Raw genomic sequence first — 19,209 nt, 5'->3', positions numbered from 1 at the left:
GCCTCAGAGAAGTGCACATCGAAATGAGGATGTGGTTTTGAAGTGGTCATTAAAGGAGACTAATGCAGTTATGCACGAATAACACGAGTTTTAAGTGGCGATAAGGCTTCGGCAGATCCTTCCCCCGGATCTTCCAGTGCTGTCGTTTCCGCTAGCGCCGCCTCATAATGGTCGGTTGGTAGATCAAGCGCTAAAGCACTTGCATGAAGCGCTGTTCCCCATCCAATCGTGAATCCACTTCCGCCATGACCGTAGTTGTGGACGACCTGGAATCAAACATTTCTTCTTTTTTTTAAGAACAGTTGTTCTTTGTTTTAGAACAGTTACTTTGAGCTGGCATTCAGATTTTCATTATTTCAACACTTGATTTATTGGATTTTAAGCATGTTGACTGCAAATATTTGAATTGATTTGTAAATTGAATAAATAAATTTGAAAATCTGAATTTGACGGTTCATAATGTGTGATCTTCCGCTTCATGGATGTTTCAACACTTTATTTTCTTGGATTTTATGCAAGTTGATTGTTGCAAGAATTCGAAAGAAAAACAGTTAGAGAAGAGGAGCTAGCATAAATAGTCCTTAACAGAACCACTGAACCGGATATGCCAGCTTGTGTCCGAGTTTCTTTTGACTCCATCAATCATATGGATGTGATGAGCTTTCGTCAACTTATCCGTGATACAGGCCTATTCCCTGTTTTTTTTTTCTGTTTTAGCTTCCAGTTTACCAATTTCGCAGGATAGAATGTTTGGTTAGTTCTGGAAGTGGATCAAAACTTTGCGTGATGCACTGCCTTCAATCAATACACCACTTAGACTCGTTCAAAACCACTTATATCATCCGAATTTTCTATTTCTCATTCTTATTTTCCTGATTGTTCATTTGTTTTGATAATGGTGTTTTTTTTTTGGGGGGAGGGAGAGGGGGGAGGGGGGATGGGGCACTCAACTGCGCCCTTATTTCTGGAAGCTCTATCTTTCTTTTTCTTTCTATTTTCGCTCAGTAACTTTAGCTCAGATCCTCTAAGACAAATGGTCAGTCCCTCGGACGTCGAGTGACTTAGTTACTTATTTCCAGAAATAGGGACACAGTTAAATACCTCTCCTCCCCCAACTACATTTATCCCGATCCGTTCTGTTCCCCTTTTCGTCATAACCCGGGTGAATTTTTTGATTTTTTTTTGTTGCAATAACTCACCTTATAGGGATTTCCTTTCTTTGAAGTTTTCATTTCAGCTTCAACTCGAACAATAGATCGTCCTGGGCGAAGTCCGACAAAGTGATCAATGACCTTCACGTCCTGAAAGTCAGAACATATTCATAGCATCTTAAACAACACGTTCTTCACTACACAATGGAAAAACCTTAAATGTGGGTTGGAGGCTAAGATATCGGCACCAGAGATTATTAGTTTCATTTTTAGTGAGGTCCATACTGTCCTTATAGTCTTCTTTTACAGTTCCCACGTAAACTGCATCGATTCTGGAAAGTAGTTCTGTAATGTGAATGATTCCAAGCAACTATACTTTTTAAACGCAATACATACGTTGGAATAGTGAATGTGGTGAAATTTCTGAAAAGAAAGTGCTTTTGCCATGGTGCGTCAACCTTTAGCAGGATTCCACGGATTGGGAACGTGTCGTCCGGAACGCCAGCCAGACGTCCGCCATCGAGTCCGGCACAGTTGACAACGATCTCATAACCTTCATCAGCCAGCTAAACATTGTTCTCTTAGGTAACAATTGTCAGTGCTTTTCACATTCATTCTACTTTTCTTTTACATTTCTTGCTTATTTCTCCTTTTTTTTTACTCCCTAGTTGTTTTCTTTTATGCATGGCATGCGTGATAACTCTAGCCGCCAGGTAATAGTAATTGCAATCAGTGATACATGCGTTGCGATGGGCGGCTGCGACTGCGTTCGCTGTAAGTTATAGTCGGGTTAAAGCGATATAAAGCACGGAGAGCTGCGTTAGCAGCTGCGCTCGAAGCGTAGCGGTTGAAATCGAGGTGGGACCATGGCGAACTGCAAAGATGGGTGGCGGTAGCGAGGTATCCCTGCACGATCCCAACCGCTACGCTCCACTGCGCCGCTTCGAACGCAACCGCTTGCGAAATTGTCCGTGCTTCATGTCGTTTTGACCCAACTATATCTGTTTGATGCACGATGCTTCCTAGTCGTCCGCAAGTAGAATGTGCGTTACAGTCTCGCTAAGCGCAGCGTAAGCGCCGACGTATGTAAGTCATACTTACTCATTATGTAACTAAATAAATCAATACCTCATCTAAACTATCAATTTTACGTTCCACAAACTCGACACCTTTTGCTACCAGCTCTTTTTTCATCCAAGGACAGTATTTGGCTCCTTCGGAAGTGAAAGCTGTATAGTGTATGACAGACGACTCCCTGAAAGATGGCAGTGATAGAAGCACAGTTCGCAGAAGTTAGCTGTCAAACTCATCAGAAAAATATAGTAAAAAATAAAAGAAGGAACTTCATAACATCGTGAGAGTCGGCTCAAAACGACATCACCTTCGGTGTAGTCGCGTTTACGCTGCGGAGCATAGCTCAGCACCGAGTTAGGATCCTTGTTAGCACCATTGCATTTCGCGATCTCCCCACATTGATCCGTTAGCGCTGTTGCGCCGCGTATGCAACCGCACCGATCCTCATGCATTTTTGACCCAACTTTAGCAAACTCTTGACTGGACCATGCCCGCCCGCCGAGTTCAGAGTCGCGCGGTTTGCCAGCCCTGCGGTTTTGGTGGTTATTGAGCGCACTGTTGTGAATAGTCAATAACCATCAAAACCGCAGAGCCGCCAAACCGCTCGCCCCTGCGGCTTTGAACTCTGGGGGCAGCTTTATGACAGAGGATCGACCTATTAACACTGATAATTGGACGCAAACTTACCCTAGATGACTTGAGGCGAACTGAGACCGTTTTTCTTGCTCTGTTAGAAATCGGAAGTTGTAAACGATATCTCCGTAGGCTTTTTCCTGAAAAACCATGGAATGTAGGCGCAACGAAAATGCGTCTCAATCTGTTAACATGAACACTGACCTGATCAAGAAGTAATTGTTCATCTTCTGAGAGAATATGCCCGGAAAGTAGTTGGACACCGCTGAAGCCACCAAGAGTTCGCCATAATTCCGCAAGATGCGTGAATGTTTCGTTACCGTACAGCCTTAATCATGTAATATTGATTGGGCACAAGTCTCCGAAATAATCTTCGTTTTAGTCACCTAAGTATTGGTGTAGGTTTATCGATCCGGAATAAACCAGCGATGCCTCTGCTTAGGATGGATTGGAAAGGACGATCGTGGAAGATGGTGACCTGGAGAAATGATATAGGTGGCGATTGAGAAAAAAAGTGATTTCTCGATGAGGATGAGGAACGGTAGTAGATGTTTGCACTATTTGTCAACAATTTCTCGGTAAATAACATATATACACTAATTTCCCAATTATCTGACGGAATTACTTGCCTGAGCTGTTGAATCGCGTTGTTTTATCGCCGTAGCTGTAGAGAGACCTATCACACCCTCACCGATCACAGCAATCTTCTTCGAAGTTACATAAGTTGTAAGTGTGACTGAAAATAAAATTCTGTGATTTTTTGCATCTAACTAGCATTAGGGCACATTTATTGGTGAACTGAAATCTGATAGTTTCGTCAATTTACAATAGTGAATAGTTTCCTAGGTTCTCTATTTAATGACTTTAATGACTCAAGGCCTCAATTCATAGCCCTAACTTGTCTTGGAACCATAGCATTTATTGGCAGCACTGTTTCTAGAGCCTACATATTTAAAACCACTCAGCAAAACAGAAGCGTTCTGAGCTTTGCTCCACAACAAATACTAAAAGAAGGGGGACCAGTTCTCGCAGAAGATGGCAAGTACAATAAGTTTTAAAATGTAACGGTGTGAGTGAGACAATACCAATTTTTGTCACTCTTTCCTGTTTTTATTTTTACAGAAGCTATTTCCTATTTAACAATGAGCTCACAGCTACATCTGCTCCTTGTTTTCCTTGTACACGAAGACATTTTAGTACCAGGTTGAGGAATAATTTTTTGAGGTTTTTACTTCAAAAGAAAAAAAACGCAGAAAGAAGTAAGAAGCATCGGCGAAACATTATATAATTCTTTTATTTAATTCTTAAATTTCAATTTATTCTCGTCTTACATATCATAGAAATGAAAGATCAGGAAGACAAAACGGAGCATTCTCGACACTTTCTGCTCCTTGCTTTCGGTCGAGGTGTCGAAGTCGTTGAAGGAGACGAAAGAATTTGCGGTGCGTAAAGAGCACAGAGAATGAACATTGAAAATTTCGAAAGGGAACAAAGGAAGAGACGGAAATAACAAAAAACATGATGAAAAGCAATATCAAACATAGAAAGTATCGATTGATAGTTGGAAAACGTTGGAACGATAAAAGGAACAACTATGGAGAGTAAACTACTCATAAATTTTTAGTAGTAATTCTTGTTTCAAAAAATTGGAAGGAAAAATGAATTCTTCCTCAATCCTCTACAATTGTTCCATCTGCGTGTAAAATTTGCCTTTTATGTAAAAATTCTTAGAAAATCCTAGAATATTTCCAATAAAACGAATTCAATAATAATAAAATATAATAATAATAAATTAATATGATAATGATGAATTAAAAAAATAAATAATTTTTAATAAAGATATTTTTAGGAAATTTTCTTGAAATTTTTAGAGCAATTTTAATTATTTAAGAAGGAGAAAAGTAAGAATCCATAAATTTAAAAAATACAACAACACAAATATTTCGTAGAGGAGAAAATACCCCACTAATTTATGTATAAGAATTCGTCAACACCTTTAATTTATGAGTGCATTTTTTAAGATTAAGAATAAAAAAAATAAAAGTAAATAAATATATGTGATTTCGTGTATGTTGTCTCATTCTACATTCCAATAATTCCCCGAAAACGGAAATAACAGCAGATATTTCCATCTCCTTATAATCGTAATGAAATCCAATCCCTAGTTTTCTACCAAATTGTGCTCATAGAGAAGTTTTCACGAATATTTTCATTCAATACAGTAAGATATGTACAGTACCTGAGAGTATAAAGAGAAGAGCGTGAGATGCGGTTAGAGCACTCATAACACAGCACTGAAATTTAATTCGATCAGAAGCAAGATCAAAACGATCATGAAAAGAAAAGATCGAAGGCATAAATAATTGATCGGAAACTGTTCAAAATTTTAAACGCTAAGAAAATCTTCAATCTTTTATAAGAGATCAGAAACGATCACAGTTGTCAGGATGCTGTAGCACTTTTATGCTGTGGAAACGGATGGACGAGTTTCTGCTATAAATCGGGCACGCAGTAAAAACGTTGAGTGCCATACTTTTCGCTTCTTATCGCATTTAAACTCGTCGAACAGCCTCATTCGCACCTTAGTTCTAAGAACTAAGAATGATTGGTAGCATAAATGTGTGAGAGGCTTGGCGATCGACATTCACGACCACCAATTGCGATAGGCGGGTCTGGTGAATGACTTCTGATGATAAGAAGGCGGAATGAGGTAGAGTTACACCTTCCCAGCAAATTTGGGAGGAAAATATCCCGAGGTACATACATACGTCACTGGTGGGCCATGTAAGGAAAAAAAAACGGAGTCATAGGAGAAAATTCCAATTCCATCCATACGAGACATATTTTAGGAAGTTGCTTTTACTCGTTCGTCTGGTGTAGTGAGAGTGGGCGTGGTGAATGAATTATGACTTGAAACTTATTAACGTAACTTATTTCCTTGGTCGCGGTATAGGTCCAAAAACCTCAACGATTATGAATTACAGTAAAACACCTTGCGCATCCCAAGTGGATTCATAAGCCAGTGACTTTATCCTTTACGCTTTTATATCCACGGTGAGATCAAAGATCTTCATGGAATTCTTCTCGCTCACCCGGATCGTCTACTTAGCTACATACTACTCACATCATCTACGTACTTTTGTACATAGGCGCTGATCTAGATTTCTTTTTTTATATGCGATCGGTTCTATTATTTGATAAAGTCAAGGTTACTCTAAAGAGAAGTGTGTCCGAGCTTTCACGACTCGATTTCCGTGTAAGATCCTCTAGAATGACGGTGTTTGGGCAATGGTATGGAGTAGAAGTATTTGCTCCGTACGGTGCGATGGTATGGAGCTTCAAATGAGCTTTAAAGCTACAAAATTGTATCTTTCGTTTGGGTTTTGTCCAAAACCGATTTTTTTTTTTTTTTTGAATGTCCAGACGTCAGTCAACGATTAGGTTAGGATAGAGCGAAGAGAGTCCGTATGTGTGTCGAGCAGAGTAAATAGAAGAAAGGGAGAAAGAAGGAAAGAAAGACAGGAGAAATTCCAAGTGTAATATTTTTCCCCAATTGCGATGGATTGAATAATGGTTCCAGTATTCCTGTTGCTCTCCAGCCGGAAATTAGTTAAATGACAGCAGTTGTGACATTCAAAAGGGTGATATTTCAGCTTTACACTTTTATTTCTTTACAAGAAACAGTTAAAATTCTCAAACAGTTTTTTCCAGTTAAAATTTTTCAGCAATGTGCTCATCGCATAGACATATTTCGAATCATCTACATAGTTCAGAGCAAAAATAGTAGCGGTACATAATTTTGAAAGCATCCAGGACTAAAGAGGAACAAAAAGTGCTGATTGGTTAAGCGCATAATTTAAACTGTAATTATTTGGGTCAGAAAATTTTTCATATTGATTTCGTTCCAATATTGATTTTGTGCGCTTATTTAATACTAATAAAAGAAAGCTTTTTTTTACAAACCCTGGCTACTGGATAGTACTAGTGATATGCTTGTGACATTCAATGAATGCGCGTGAGCACCGAATATTCGAAAATTCTAATGAAATTCTTGAGGAATAGATATTATTTAACATTTAAAAGAGTCAATAGTACTATTAGTAAATTTTTTTTGAGATATATAGTTAGATGTATGTATTAAGTCATTGTATAGGCCAACACGCGTTCCAAGCCCTCAACGATTACGAATTCCAGTAAAACGTGTTGGCGCATCCTAAGTGGATTGATACGCCAGTGACTTTACCCTTATTTTATATAGTTAGATGCGTAAATTTACCCGAATCTCATATATACATAAGATTTTTAAAATTTTCGTTATTGTCGAAATTTTCGAGTCCCACTCAAAATTTTTCGTACTTCATTCAGTTCTGATAGTAACCTTAAAAAAATAGTAACCTTAAAAGTATAGCAACCCAAACAATAATATTGCTTTAAGAACGGGAAACTCAATGTATTCCCATTCGTTTAAATAGTTTAAATATCAATACATTGGAATGAGTGGAACTTTTTTAAGCTTCTGAATTATTATGTTACGGGTTTCTTTAAAAATAACCTAAAAGAGAAAGCCACGGTATTTAGAAGTTTGGAAATCAAACGAATTTCTTTGCGGAAAAATATATAGAAATTTCGATGCCACCATCGTTTGATTGGCATTTGACAATCAAATTTCTTCTTATACATATATTTATAATCTAAACGAGAATTGTAATCAGGTTTCGAATTATTTCTTCCTCTTCTCTCATTGCTTGCCTTTTCAAACGGCTAAATGAAGCATTCTTAGGTCTAGAGGAAAAAGTAACGGATAAAAACGGATGATTGATGATAGAAACAAATTCGACGGGTAAAGAATGTAATGGGACAGGTTACAAAGCGTTCCGAATTTTCAACATTTGCGAAAATTCTGCAACATTTGGCTAAACTCAGGAAATTCAGCAAAATTTATTTGCACTCCATTGCTTCGCTGTTTTCACGTGTCCATTTTGACTCAAGGTCAACTCTGGTGCTGTTTAATCTGTACGTACGAGAAATTGGGAAGGAATGGACATTTTTCTCCTAAAATTTTTCTTATTTTGACTGAGAATCCTTCCAGTTTCCTCAAATCCTTCGTGAAACGTTTCAGTTCACAGCTTGAGTAGAATTGCTCGAACTAAATTTGAATCATTCACTGACATTTCGGTTTCGAAAGTTTTCCCTCGATTCCATATATTTCATTGTGATCAGCCCGGTTTTTTGCTTCTAAGAGAATTTCTAAGGAATCTAGGCAAATTTCTAAGGAATCTAAGGGAATTTTTACTTGGATACTGTGGTTTTATTACTGGAAAAAACTGAACATGTTTTTTTTATAATTATATGCTTGCCCCAAAATAATTACGAGTACTCGTTTCTTAATAACGAAGATGGGAACAGTAGGGGCCGTACGTTCGTTCATCGTGTGACTTATGGTCCGTTGAAACGCCCACTTAAATGCCTTCAAAAGCAAGCCGACGGGTTTCGAAGCAGAACTCTCTTTTTTGGGGGAAAGAAAGAATCATACACCTATTGGAAAGTACCATCAACTGGCGTTCTTTGATAGATGATAGTTTCTCAGTGAATGTACGGTTAAGTGGATCCTAAGTCACAGTCATTCCTATCTGATTCGAGTTTAGATCTCATTTTATGAGAGGTGAAACCGTTGTGTCGTAGGATACCGTGGTCACACTATCACGATCGGAAGGCCGGAGTAAGCAGCACTGATGAATAGCACAAGATTGACCGGATTATAGAAGATTCCGTGAGATTGAGTTATCCATAAGATTTTTTTCTGTGATTTTGATATTATAAATGTGTGCAGGAGCGGGTGTAGTAGCGCAGTCGGTAAGAAGTTCCGCTGCCTACACGATAGATCGGAAGTTCGAATCCGCCCTAGTGCTCATCAAGCCATTCATCCCTCCGGGATCGATAGGTTTGTACCAGACTTGTCTGGTAGGATAAAAACACTGACTTGACCCGTCGGCTAGCCCCTGCAAGTCATTGTTTGGGCCAGTTACACGTTCGTAAACCTCAAACGATTCTGAATTGACCTTAACGTGGTGGTGCATCCCAAGCGGATTGATTAAATCCAGACACTTTATCCCTTATCCTTTAAATGTCTGCAGTGCACCAATTGTCAACCAAATCGTGCTATTTTCTTTCACCAGTTGAAATCCTAGTCTACTGCTTGTAAAGTCATCAGCTGATTCGACAAATACTATGTATTGAAATATAAAATTTTAACTATCTCCTCAAGTCCTGTCATTTTAAACCCTCGGGGTGGTTAATAAAATTTCACCAGGTTCAATTTCAATAATTGGATTTTAATTTCATTTTTAATAAATTTTTAATAAAACCTCGTTGTTATAACAAGAAAATGCAGATATTAAATTTTATTTTTTTCGACAAGATCATGTGTTTTTTCAGTGAGAAGCAACAGTAAGATTGTTGGACTTGTCGTGATAACATTTGTTAAAAAAAAGCGTTTGCTCTTGTTTGAAAATTTTGAAAATCTTCGAGGATTTCTTCCAATTAAATCGTCTTCTTCAAATGGATTTCAAATCAGACTTAGTTAGACGAATCCCCTTACTTTAGTTTCGTGGTTTTTCAGCATTTTCAATAGTTTTTTTTCCACCTGATCTATAATTTTTTTCGCGTTTTTTTTTTCAACGACTCTGGAGTGATGGAGGTGGAGTCACATGGTTTTTAGCCTGTAATTAACGCATGCATCAGTTATAACCACTGTTTTATCTGGATTCCCCCCCCCCCAAAAAAAAAAGGGTCTAATTCTGTAAAATTCTGTCCTTCTACACTCACTGACTTAGTCAGAAATTATTGACTACTTTATCACTTTTTAAAGATCTGCAATGCAGTGAAATCGATGTTCAGCAAATAGATGACCTTGTGAATGACGATTTAAACACAAAGGTAACACTTTTTTCCATAAGCAGTCACAGTCACCTTTTTGCTTTTCCAACTTGTAAAAGTGAAGGAAAAAGTTTTCGGATTGTCAATTGAGAGAACCAGAAATGTTGCATGTGAATACTGTTAAGATTCTGATGTGTTTGAAAGTGAAACGTCTTTGTGGAGCGGTCCTGGAAATTGCGACATTTTGGGAGTTTTGAACGAGGATAAACATAACCGTAACAAAAGTGATTTGACTAGACATGATATATGCGACCGCAAAAATTCTGTAGAACTTTGTCATGACGAGAATTTGGTCACTAAAAAATCCCGTAGACTGGTTGACTCTACTTTTGTTTTATTCCCGCGCTACTTAATACCCTGCCCGTAGAATGGCAGGCGAACCCTCTTCACCCCCCGCCCGCCAAAAAAAAAACCAGAAAAAAGTAACTCAAGCCTTCGATTTGTTCTCTCAGAAAGAAACGTTTATGTGAACCTACATATACAACTTTTAGGTTACGTTATGATTTTCAAATTAGAGCTGAGCACTGATGTAATGAGGTATTTTCACCCTCAGTATCTTGAAAGCTAAAGGTTGAAAGCAAGATGCCACGAAATTGGTTGAGATCTCACCGAAAAAAGATAAGGCTAGGCGTCTCAGCAGAGAGTTTAGGTCAATTCTCCCTAATTGTTCCGGAAAATGGCGTGAGAAACTGCTTTTCTGCACGTATTTTCCTACGATGCACTTTATACCACTTCTATCACGCTTCGGTTCTACTAGCAAGCGGATATTTAAGATAAGATTTGGGATAGTCAATTAAGATAAAGTATCTGAGTAATGAAGGTAATGAAGGAAAAGATGAAAGGTTTAGTTGGATTCAGAACGGTTTCGAACCATCGATCGCGCAGTTGCAGCAGAAGCTCTTAACATCTTAAATGTGCCCTCAATAAGTTAGAAATCAATTAAAATTCAATCATCGCCTGGTCAAATAGTCAGTGTATTGTAGAACTGGTGACATCAAATTATCCTTAGCGTATGTGAAGCGAGAATGTAAACCGGAAAAGCAACAATGAAACGAAGTCATCGTTTTTCGGTGTTTTACACTAAGTTGGCAAAAGTTCAAGAATTATTAAAGGCATCAGCCCACGAATCTGATGTGGTACGGATATCAGGTGGAGTATTCGTACACGAGATCGTAGATTATGGAGAGGTGGGTGATTCCGTCCATTTCTTGCTAATTGTCGTAAAAAACGGCCCGGAAGATGCGGCGTGTGCACAAGGCTGGCGTGCTCCAATCGAACTCCTTGTAGAGAATCGCACGCCGGAACGCTCGAAGCCGCATCTTCCGAGTCGTTTTTACGGAAATTAGGAAGAAATGGACGGAATCACCCTCCTCTCCCCAATCTACGATCCCATATACGAATACTCCACCTGAAATCCGTACCACCTCAGATTTGTGGGCTGATGCTTTTATTGTAAAAAAAGATGTAAGTCAGTTAACAAAGAATCTACAAATTAAATTTAAGAAAAATAGTCCTGAAAATGAGTATGGAGACAGTCTAATTCTTCCAGCAACACAAAACAGAACCGAAGCGTCGCTAGAAAGACGTTGCTGAAACCTGCATCTTGTAAGTTTTTCGCTGCTTATCGTCACATCGAGAAAGTTCCGATAGATCGTGCTTTACTCTACAGTGAGACTTCAAAAGAATACAAATCGCGAAACGCTTGAGGTTAGCATGTGGATGGAAAATCGGCATGGTTGAAATTTCTTGACTGATCAAATCATTTCCATTCATCTACCTACCTGAAAAAAGCGGAAAACAGAGTGAAGAAGAAAAAATTAAGCTATACCAGTACTTGTATAGGAATATTTGCAGGAAAAATATAGAAAAATTACGATGACGGGGGTATTTTGCAAGACTTTGCAACAACTAGGAATTTAGATGAAATTTTGGAAAATTTTTGCGGAAGAAATTACAAAAAAACTTCAGCAGACTTGTTTCTACAGACTTACAAAAGATGTTCTGGAATTTGTGAGTTGTGTAGAAAAAAAAACTTACGAGAGGAACTCCAAGGTTACCTTGCCATGACGAGTTAGCGGCGATCACGATCAACGCAAAGATAAGTGGTTAGTTTGATTGATCTCTTCAGATTCGTTTTTTTTTATAAATGTATCTTGATTCGCCATCTGAAACAAATTATAGTTAATTTTTGGAATGTATTTACAATGAGGAATGTAAACTGTGAAGGAGAATTTAAGAATTTTGCTCATTTTGATTTATAGGAGTTCAAAAATTTAGAAGAACATTAAGAGCCTGAGTGACTGGAAATATATTTTCAATAAAGGATGAAGGATAAAATTCCCGGCGGTATTCAATCCGCTTGGGACCCGCCACCACGTTCACTTCAATTCAGAATCCGTTGAGGTTTATTAACGTGTAACTGGCCCAAACAATGACTTGTGGGGGCCAGCCGATGTGTTACGTCAGTGTTTTTATCCTCCCAGACAAGTCCGGTATAAGTTTATCGAACCCGTAAGAAAGAAAGGTTTGGTGAGCACTAGGGCGGATTCGAACCTCCGATCGATCACCCTGCAGGCAAAGCGGAACGTCTTACGGACCGCGTTACACCGCCCTCAGGTTTCAGTTACGGGTGTATAATTACTATTTTTGTGACTCAAACTTACGAAAATGTTGCAATATTTTTATTTCCCAATTTGTATTTGAAAACAAAACAGGTTTTGGCATAGATTTTATACACTGAAAACCTCTATGTTTACTGGTTTACTTTATTCAAGAAAAACACTAAGACAACATAACAGGAAATTGACGTAGTGTGGAAGCCTGATGGAAAACGTGAGGTTCGGGGAATGGATTCCGAAAATAGGTGTGCTTACGCTCAATTCCCGCCGATCGTTCCGAAAAATGGCTTGGGAACCGCTTTAGTTCCAACGAGGTACGCTAGAACGCGCACCCCTTGCACGCAGTCCAGTCCCCCCACCAGCCTCTTCACTGGCTGTACTTGAGCAGGTTAGTGAGTGAACCTCATCGACCTTCGACCGTTCGTGGACGCGGTGCGTGCGTGCGTGTGGTGATCGGGTGGGGCGTTTTCACGTAGTTCGTAGGAACAAACACCGTTTCCCACACCATTTTTCAGGACCCTTAGGAGGGATTGTGCAGTGACACGCTGGCATTCGTAATCTACTTTCCGAACTCTATTTTCTCCATCAGGTTTCCACACTACGTCGATTTTGTGATAACTCCCTTTAATCCAAGAAAAAAACGATTCCGAAAACGAATACAAAACCACGATCGATCGCATTGGTGCACAGATACTTCAACGTCTGGTATTTGAATGAACATCTAGTTTTTATCCAACGAATAAAACTGCTACTATTCAAAAATGAAGCGAAGTGAACAGTATGAGTGAGTTTTGTTGTTTTATTAGCTGCTATTTCAAATTCCTTTTCTCGTTACAAAAGAATTTCGTCTCAGGGATACGGGCTGGCACATCGGCGAAAGCGATGATTTCTACAGTTTTTTCTCATTATTGAGTTTTTCCTACATATCTCGAGTTCAGATAAGATCGTCATCGAAACGACGTTTATCCTGAAGGTCAGCAAGTTTTATTTTGTGCATTTCAATGCGAAAATTCTCATCATTCGATTATGAAACAGTGGATCTTTATGGGCATCGTACACTTTAGTGACTCCCTTAGTTATTTTAAAGAAAATTTAAATTGATAGTTTTCTTTGCTGCTTCTTATTGTTCACTTTACTGCTAAACAAACATTTTTATTGAATTTGTTGACAATCAACTTAAAAATTAGAGTTACCCGTATTTTTAACTTTCCATTTCTCTCAAATTTACTGATCATGTGTTTGCGAATAGGAACTATCCGCTGCCAATAAAATCCATTCCTTACTTTGGGTACAGGGATTTAAATTAGACAAGAAAAACTCTCTAATTAACCATTTCGCCTGGATCATTTCCTTATTTTACTACTACGACAATTTCAGGGCTCTTATTCTATTCAGCGCAAGAATTCGTTCCTCTTTTTCCGTTGTCTGCTTCCTCGCTTTCACATAGATTTTATTCGCATAAGGTAAGTTCCCCCACCGGAAAAAAAACCCTGAAATTTTTATCGATGGATTTCGAAAAAGTCTGTAGGGAACAAGTATTCAAATGGATCACACTGAGATCTCATCTTTGCTTTTTTCTCCGCTATATCAAAATAGTAAATATCAATAAATACAAATAATAAATATAGTAAATAATAATAAATGTATAAATATATATAGCATTTTTATATATTAAAGTGCAAACAGCCATAATAATTTATGAATGTAATATGAAATATCACTATTAATATATTAATATTAAATACTAAAAACACAACGACATCAATATAAATCTCTTGAAATGAGTCTCTGCAATTGTTGTGGGTAATTAATTATTTACAAAAAAATCAATTAAACTCTCATTTAATTATTTAGAAATGAACTACGTGTTTCTATTTTATATGGTATATCTCTTTATTGTTGGTGTTACATGGTGTCGTGAAGAATTCCCATGTAGTATGTATCATGACATCAAATCGGCTACGAGCTACTGTAAATGGCAATGTGAAAATGAAGTAAATTCGGTTATATTCCGACTATATATAGACGTCGATAATTATGTTTACCTGGATGACCGCAACGCAACACGTTGGCACACGAGTGCATAGTGGAGCAGAATGAACAATATGGAGAGAACGATAGGGGAACGATATGGAGAAAAAAACGGGGGGAAAAAAAGACGAGAGAGACGAGGATCGTTCAATCGTTGCGAACGTGTTGTGCGGTTGTGAGGATGAACATAAATGTTGACTGCTATGGAATTTAAGATGTAATCTGTTCCTAATTCAAATGTGAATTTAGAATTGTGAAACTGGGACCTGTTTGCTGAAAGGACGAAGAGCGTGTGTTTGCAAAAACTGTAACGATAAAGCTGAGGATAATGTCGAACTGAACGTGATGAATGAGGATCAGTGATGGCAGCACATATCCTCTGGATTTTTCTCATCGCTCACCGTCTTATCATTATTCAATAAATATTATTAATGTGAGAAATGACAAATGAACTTATACACAGAACCTGTTACAGTATTTAAATCACCAAAGGGTAGCGCAGTCGCAGTCGGTAGGAGGTTCGGCTGTGACTGCACGACCAATGATCGATGCTTCGAAATAGCCGAGTAGCGCCAACAAAAAACCTCTCACCGTACCGGGGCCGAGAAAAAAAGGGGTGGTGGTCCCGGACTTGTTTGGGAGGATAGAAACACTGACCTGATGAAATGGCTAGCACCCACACCTCATTGTATAGGTTAGACACGCAGACACCGGAAACCTCGAACTAGGCTCGGAATAGAACGCATCGAGGCGCATCGTAAGCGGATTGACCAGACACCAGACATTTTATGCTTGACAAGTACACCCATTTTGAAGGCATCATCCCACGGATCTGACGTGGTATGAATTTCCGTTGGACAAACTCTATACGGGATCGTTGATGCGGGATCAGGGGTGGTTCCGCTCATCTCCCCCTTAACTATAGTAAAAAAGCGTTGCAGGTGAAATCGTCGTGAAAGACTCCGTTTTTCATGACGATTTCAGTTGCAGCGCTCCACACTCACACACGCGCCGAAGTCAGCTGCGCAGCGGTCGAAACCCAGTGAGTCCTAGACCCTAGATTGTTTATTCAAGTAAAACCTATGAATAGGTTGCTGGTGGAACCAGAACGCATACGTAGAGGAGTGTTCTAACATTCCTCGTAGGACCTAGAGCGATTCCCACGCCATTTTTTTTTAGGACGATTAGGTAACGGAATTACGGAACCGCCACTGATCCCACAATCTACAACTCCATCTCTAGCTTTTGCCGTGGATTCCCTCACCACACGCCAGATTCGTGGTCGCTAACGCTTCAGCTCATGATTCCACACGTTTGAATTCCCGCACTTTTTTTTCGAGAAAACAATTCTCATATGGTTATAGAAGATTTATTTCCATGTGTATTGCAGAAGATGTGTCATTTAGCAATGTACGTGACATATTTTTGCTCTAGACACCTGAAACCATGAATTTATATATTTACTTATTCACATACATTGGTGCACCAGAAAAGAAAGATTAAAAAAAAAAACGGAAAACACTACGTCTAAGTCAGAGAATCTTAGGAACAAAAAGAAACTACAAACTTTGCTGAAACTGGAGCGCAATTTCTTGCCAGAGAAGACTGGCGCTGTCTTTTTCAGCGGCGGATTACAAGTATTACATGTCAAACATCGAATTATACACTTTATGGATAGAAAATTCTCGTATCATCTGGAATTTCATAGTGAAAGATGAGAAATGCTGACCCCAAAAGTCCTAGCAAACAGGAAGAAGATCGTTGAACGAATGAGAAAAATATAACTACCTACGTGGTTAAGAAAATGCTGCAAAAATACATTCTCACGCAGAACAGAGGATTTCCTGAAATTTGTATTTTCATTTTTTTTCACATTTTAACAGGTAGTAGCCTTGACATCCTCCCATCATCCTATGTTTTGGAGTTGTTCACTTCGGACCTAATTAGAGCTGGTTTGTTGGTTTATTGATCGCGGCAGAGCTTGGAAATCACGTTGACCAAGATTTCCCTTAGTGCAGTTTTTCGAAGTTTCTGAGATTTCCTAAATGGTTTTTTAGAAAGTTTTTTGAGAGGGTTTTCAGAAATTCCTGTCCTACGATAAAAAATAGGGATAAAAGTCACTGGCGTATCAATCCAATTGAGATGCGCCAACGCGTTTTACTGGAATTCGTAATCGTTGAGGTTTTGGAACGCGCATTGGCCTATACAATGGCTTGCCGGTGATCAAGCTAGTGTTCTTATCCTCCCAAACAAGTCTGGTACCAATTTATCGACCCCGGAAGGATGAAAGGATTGGTTTGCACTAAGGTGGTATCGAACCCTCGATCGTGTGACTACAACGGACCTCAAACCGACTGCGCCACAGCCACCCCAATACGATAAAAATACACGTCTCCTATTATATTTTAAGGTACAAGTTTGACTTTCTTAGCTTTTTTTTTCTTTCTCCAGAATCAAAACCTACGCTGTTTTGGTGGCCAGAAACAATCATGCAATTTTTCTTCATTGAAGGCGTTTTGCGCCTCTGAAAGATCGGAGAATTATAAATTTGGGACGAAGATAACAACATTGTTGAAGATGACGAAATTTAAAAAGGTGATATAAAAAATGTAGGATTTCCTCGTAGAATTTTTATACATTAAAGTGCAAACAATTGAAGGCAACCATAATAATTTATTAATGTAATATGAATCCCATAAAAATCATAGATTCGAATCATACAAGAGAAGGAATTTCAGAATAGCATGATTCTGGCGCATAATAGCCCGAATTTCCCTATATGCTTAGGATTTATCCGTGTGTGCGATGAAATGTTTATTAGACGGTAAATTACGTGCGGAATCGATATAATGCAAATCGATAAAAATTTATCATGAGAAATTTACGAGGTTTGCCGTATTTAAGCGTTGATGTTTCCAAAGAATTGTGCAGTTAGGATCACTTTACCACATATTTCTAAGCACTAGCATTTCTCTGATTCTTTTCTGCTCTAATGATTAGAAGTGCAACATATTTTAGATATCAGTAATATTTTTTGCTAACTCAAGGCAGATTTTTCAGAGAAAAGTAAAAGTCAGTCTAAAAATATTGTTTTGGTTGAAGAGTAGAGCCTTATCGTAGGATAGCACAGCGGTTTTTGGGCTGACTCCGCTCTATTTTACTAAAGAAAGAAAGATTTTTCTCCCAAATAAACATTTATTCTTTATCCTTCGAAATACATTTTAAAGACAGCATACTACGAATCTGAGGTGGTATGATTTTCCCATTGAAAACCTTCTATACTAGGTCGTAGATTGTAGAAAACCAGGTGGTTCTGCTCCTGCTCGTTGTACGAAACGGCCCAGAAGCCGAACAACAACATTGATCGTTGAAGAACCGCGAAAAAAATCACTTTTGAGATATTCGTTTGGGAGTTCATAGTTTCTGTTCTTTTTTTTGATGTTCTGAAAAGATAATGGTCTGATGGTAACGAATCGGCAACAGAATATGGAAGGGGTATCGTTTCCGAACATGTTACTTTCAAGGGTTACTTAATTAAAGACATCACTCCACGAATCTGAGGTGGTACGGATTTCAGGTGGAGTATTCGTATACGGGATAGTAGATTGTGGAGAGGGGGTGATTCCGTCCATTTCTTCCTAAGTGCCGTAAAAAACAGCCAGGAAGATGCGGCGCCGCACAAGGCTGGCGCACTCCAGTCGGACTCCCTGTGGAAAATAGCGCGTCGGATCGCCCGGAGCCGTATCTTCCGTGCCATTTTTTTACGGCAATTAGAAAGAAATGGACGGAATCACCGTCCTCTCCATAATCTACTATCCCCTATAAGAATACTCCACCTAATCCATACCACCTCAGATTCGTGGGGTGATGCCTTTAAATGGGAATGATCGATTTTCACTATATTGTAGTGTTGTGGAGTTTCCTTAAAATAGCCTTAGTTTTTGTGTTCGTATGTTTTTATGATGCCTCATCTAAGCTTTCATCTTTTAGTATTAAATTCTTTGTTCAGTTAACAATGCGTTTTCTCCTTTTATGTCTCGTGCTGTGCATAACAATTCACAGTGTTGTTAGTCAAGGAAAATATTCCACCTGTAATCCTATGAACACAAGTCCAAAAATTGCTAAAGCGGGATGTATGAGCGCATGTATGATACAGGTATTTTTATGTTTATTTGTTCGCAAATTTTGTTTAAGTAATAACGAAATATTTTACAATTTTTTTTTCTAGAACTGTGCTACAGGTGATTGCAAGGTTCGCGCAGGAAGAAAGACATGTGTGTGTTCACGCTGCGCTAACGGATCTAATGTGGGTGTGAACATCGGAATTGGAATCGGAAAAGGAAAAGGAAGAGGAAAAAAAGGAAGGAAATAGACATTTTAAGAAAAGGCCAGAGATCATCCACCCGTTTTATGATTGTTTATGAAATTAAAGTCACCATATTTGTATGTAATTACTTGCTTCACAACATCGAATTACATTTTAAAATTACCATCGACGAGGGCTGTAGCGTAGTCGGTAAGAGGTTATTACTACGTGGCTGCAGCTCGATCGATCGGAGGTTCGACTCCACTCTATTGCCAACAAAACGCCTCATCCCCCAAAAGTCACTGTATAGGCTAGACACGCGTTCGATAAACCTCAAATGATTCGAAATTGAAGTGAACGTGTGGTGACGCATCCCAAGTGGACTGGTTAATGCCAGACACTATTTACTTTATCCTTTACCATGGATGTAATTGAAGTTTTTGGGTCGAGGTCCATTGAA

The 19,209-nt window shown here is 38.7% G+C and overlaps 3 protein-coding genes across 6 annotated transcripts; 2 read left to right on the top strand and 1 right to left on the bottom strand.

The window, feature by feature from the left end:
• Nucleotides 1-68: 68 nt before the first annotated feature.
• On the bottom strand, nt 69-11,567 carry RB195_007703 (uncharacterized protein; the record flags this gene model as incomplete). Of its 2 annotated transcripts, XM_064181470.1 has the most annotated exons (10): nt 69-266; nt 1,200-1,301; nt 1,366-1,483; nt 1,548-1,717; nt 2,280-2,406; nt 2,913-2,998; nt 3,063-3,186; nt 3,245-3,336; nt 3,488-3,594; nt 5,098-5,143. In XM_064181470.1, 10 exons carry the CDS (start codon nt 5,141-5,143, stop codon nt 69-71), a joined length of 1,170 nt encoding a protein of 389 aa, XP_064038256.1. The 2 variants fall into 2 exon arrangements, with proteins under 2 accessions (XP_064038256.1, XP_064038255.1); XM_064181469.1 differs by lacking the exons at nt 3,488-3,594; nt 5,098-5,143 and adding an exon at nt 11,391-11,567.
• Nucleotides 11,568-13,173: 1,606 nt separating this feature from the next.
• Nucleotides 13,174-14,806, top strand: RB195_007702 (uncharacterized protein; the record flags this gene model as incomplete). 2 transcript variants are annotated; one of them, XM_064181468.1, is made up of 5 exons in its annotated part: nt 13,174-13,196; nt 13,266-13,306; nt 13,351-13,385; nt 13,790-13,875; nt 14,267-14,333. In XM_064181468.1, the coding sequence occupies 5 exons, from the start codon at nt 13,174-13,176 to the stop codon at nt 14,331-14,333; spliced, it is 252 nt and encodes an 83-aa protein (XP_064038254.1). The 2 variants fall into 2 exon arrangements, with proteins under 2 accessions (XP_064038254.1, XP_064038253.1); XM_064181467.1 differs by lacking the exons at nt 13,174-13,196; nt 13,266-13,306; nt 13,351-13,385; nt 13,790-13,875 and adding an exon at nt 14,693-14,806 and having other exon boundaries at nt 14,269-14,406.
• A 3,652-nt stretch (nt 14,807-18,458) lies between these two features.
• RB195_007701 (uncharacterized protein) lies at nt 18,459-18,815 on the top strand (the record flags this gene model as incomplete). 2 transcript variants are annotated; one of them, XM_064181466.1, is made up of 2 exons in its annotated part: nt 18,459-18,599; nt 18,672-18,815. In XM_064181466.1, 2 exons carry the CDS (start codon nt 18,459-18,461, stop codon nt 18,813-18,815), a joined length of 285 nt encoding a protein of 94 aa, XP_064038252.1. The 2 variants fall into 2 exon arrangements, with proteins under 2 accessions (XP_064038252.1, XP_013301109.1); XM_013445655.1 differs by having other exon boundaries at nt 18,543-18,599.
• Nucleotides 18,816-19,209: the final 394 nt, after the last annotated feature.

Source organism: Necator americanus, chromosome I (genome assembly GCF_031761385.1).
Source record: "Necator americanus strain Aroian chromosome I, whole genome shotgun sequence".
NCBI classification, from domain to species: domain Eukaryota; kingdom Metazoa; phylum Nematoda; class Chromadorea; order Rhabditida; family Ancylostomatidae; genus Necator; species Necator americanus.
This window is presented reverse-complemented; position numbering and strand designations above follow the sequence as displayed.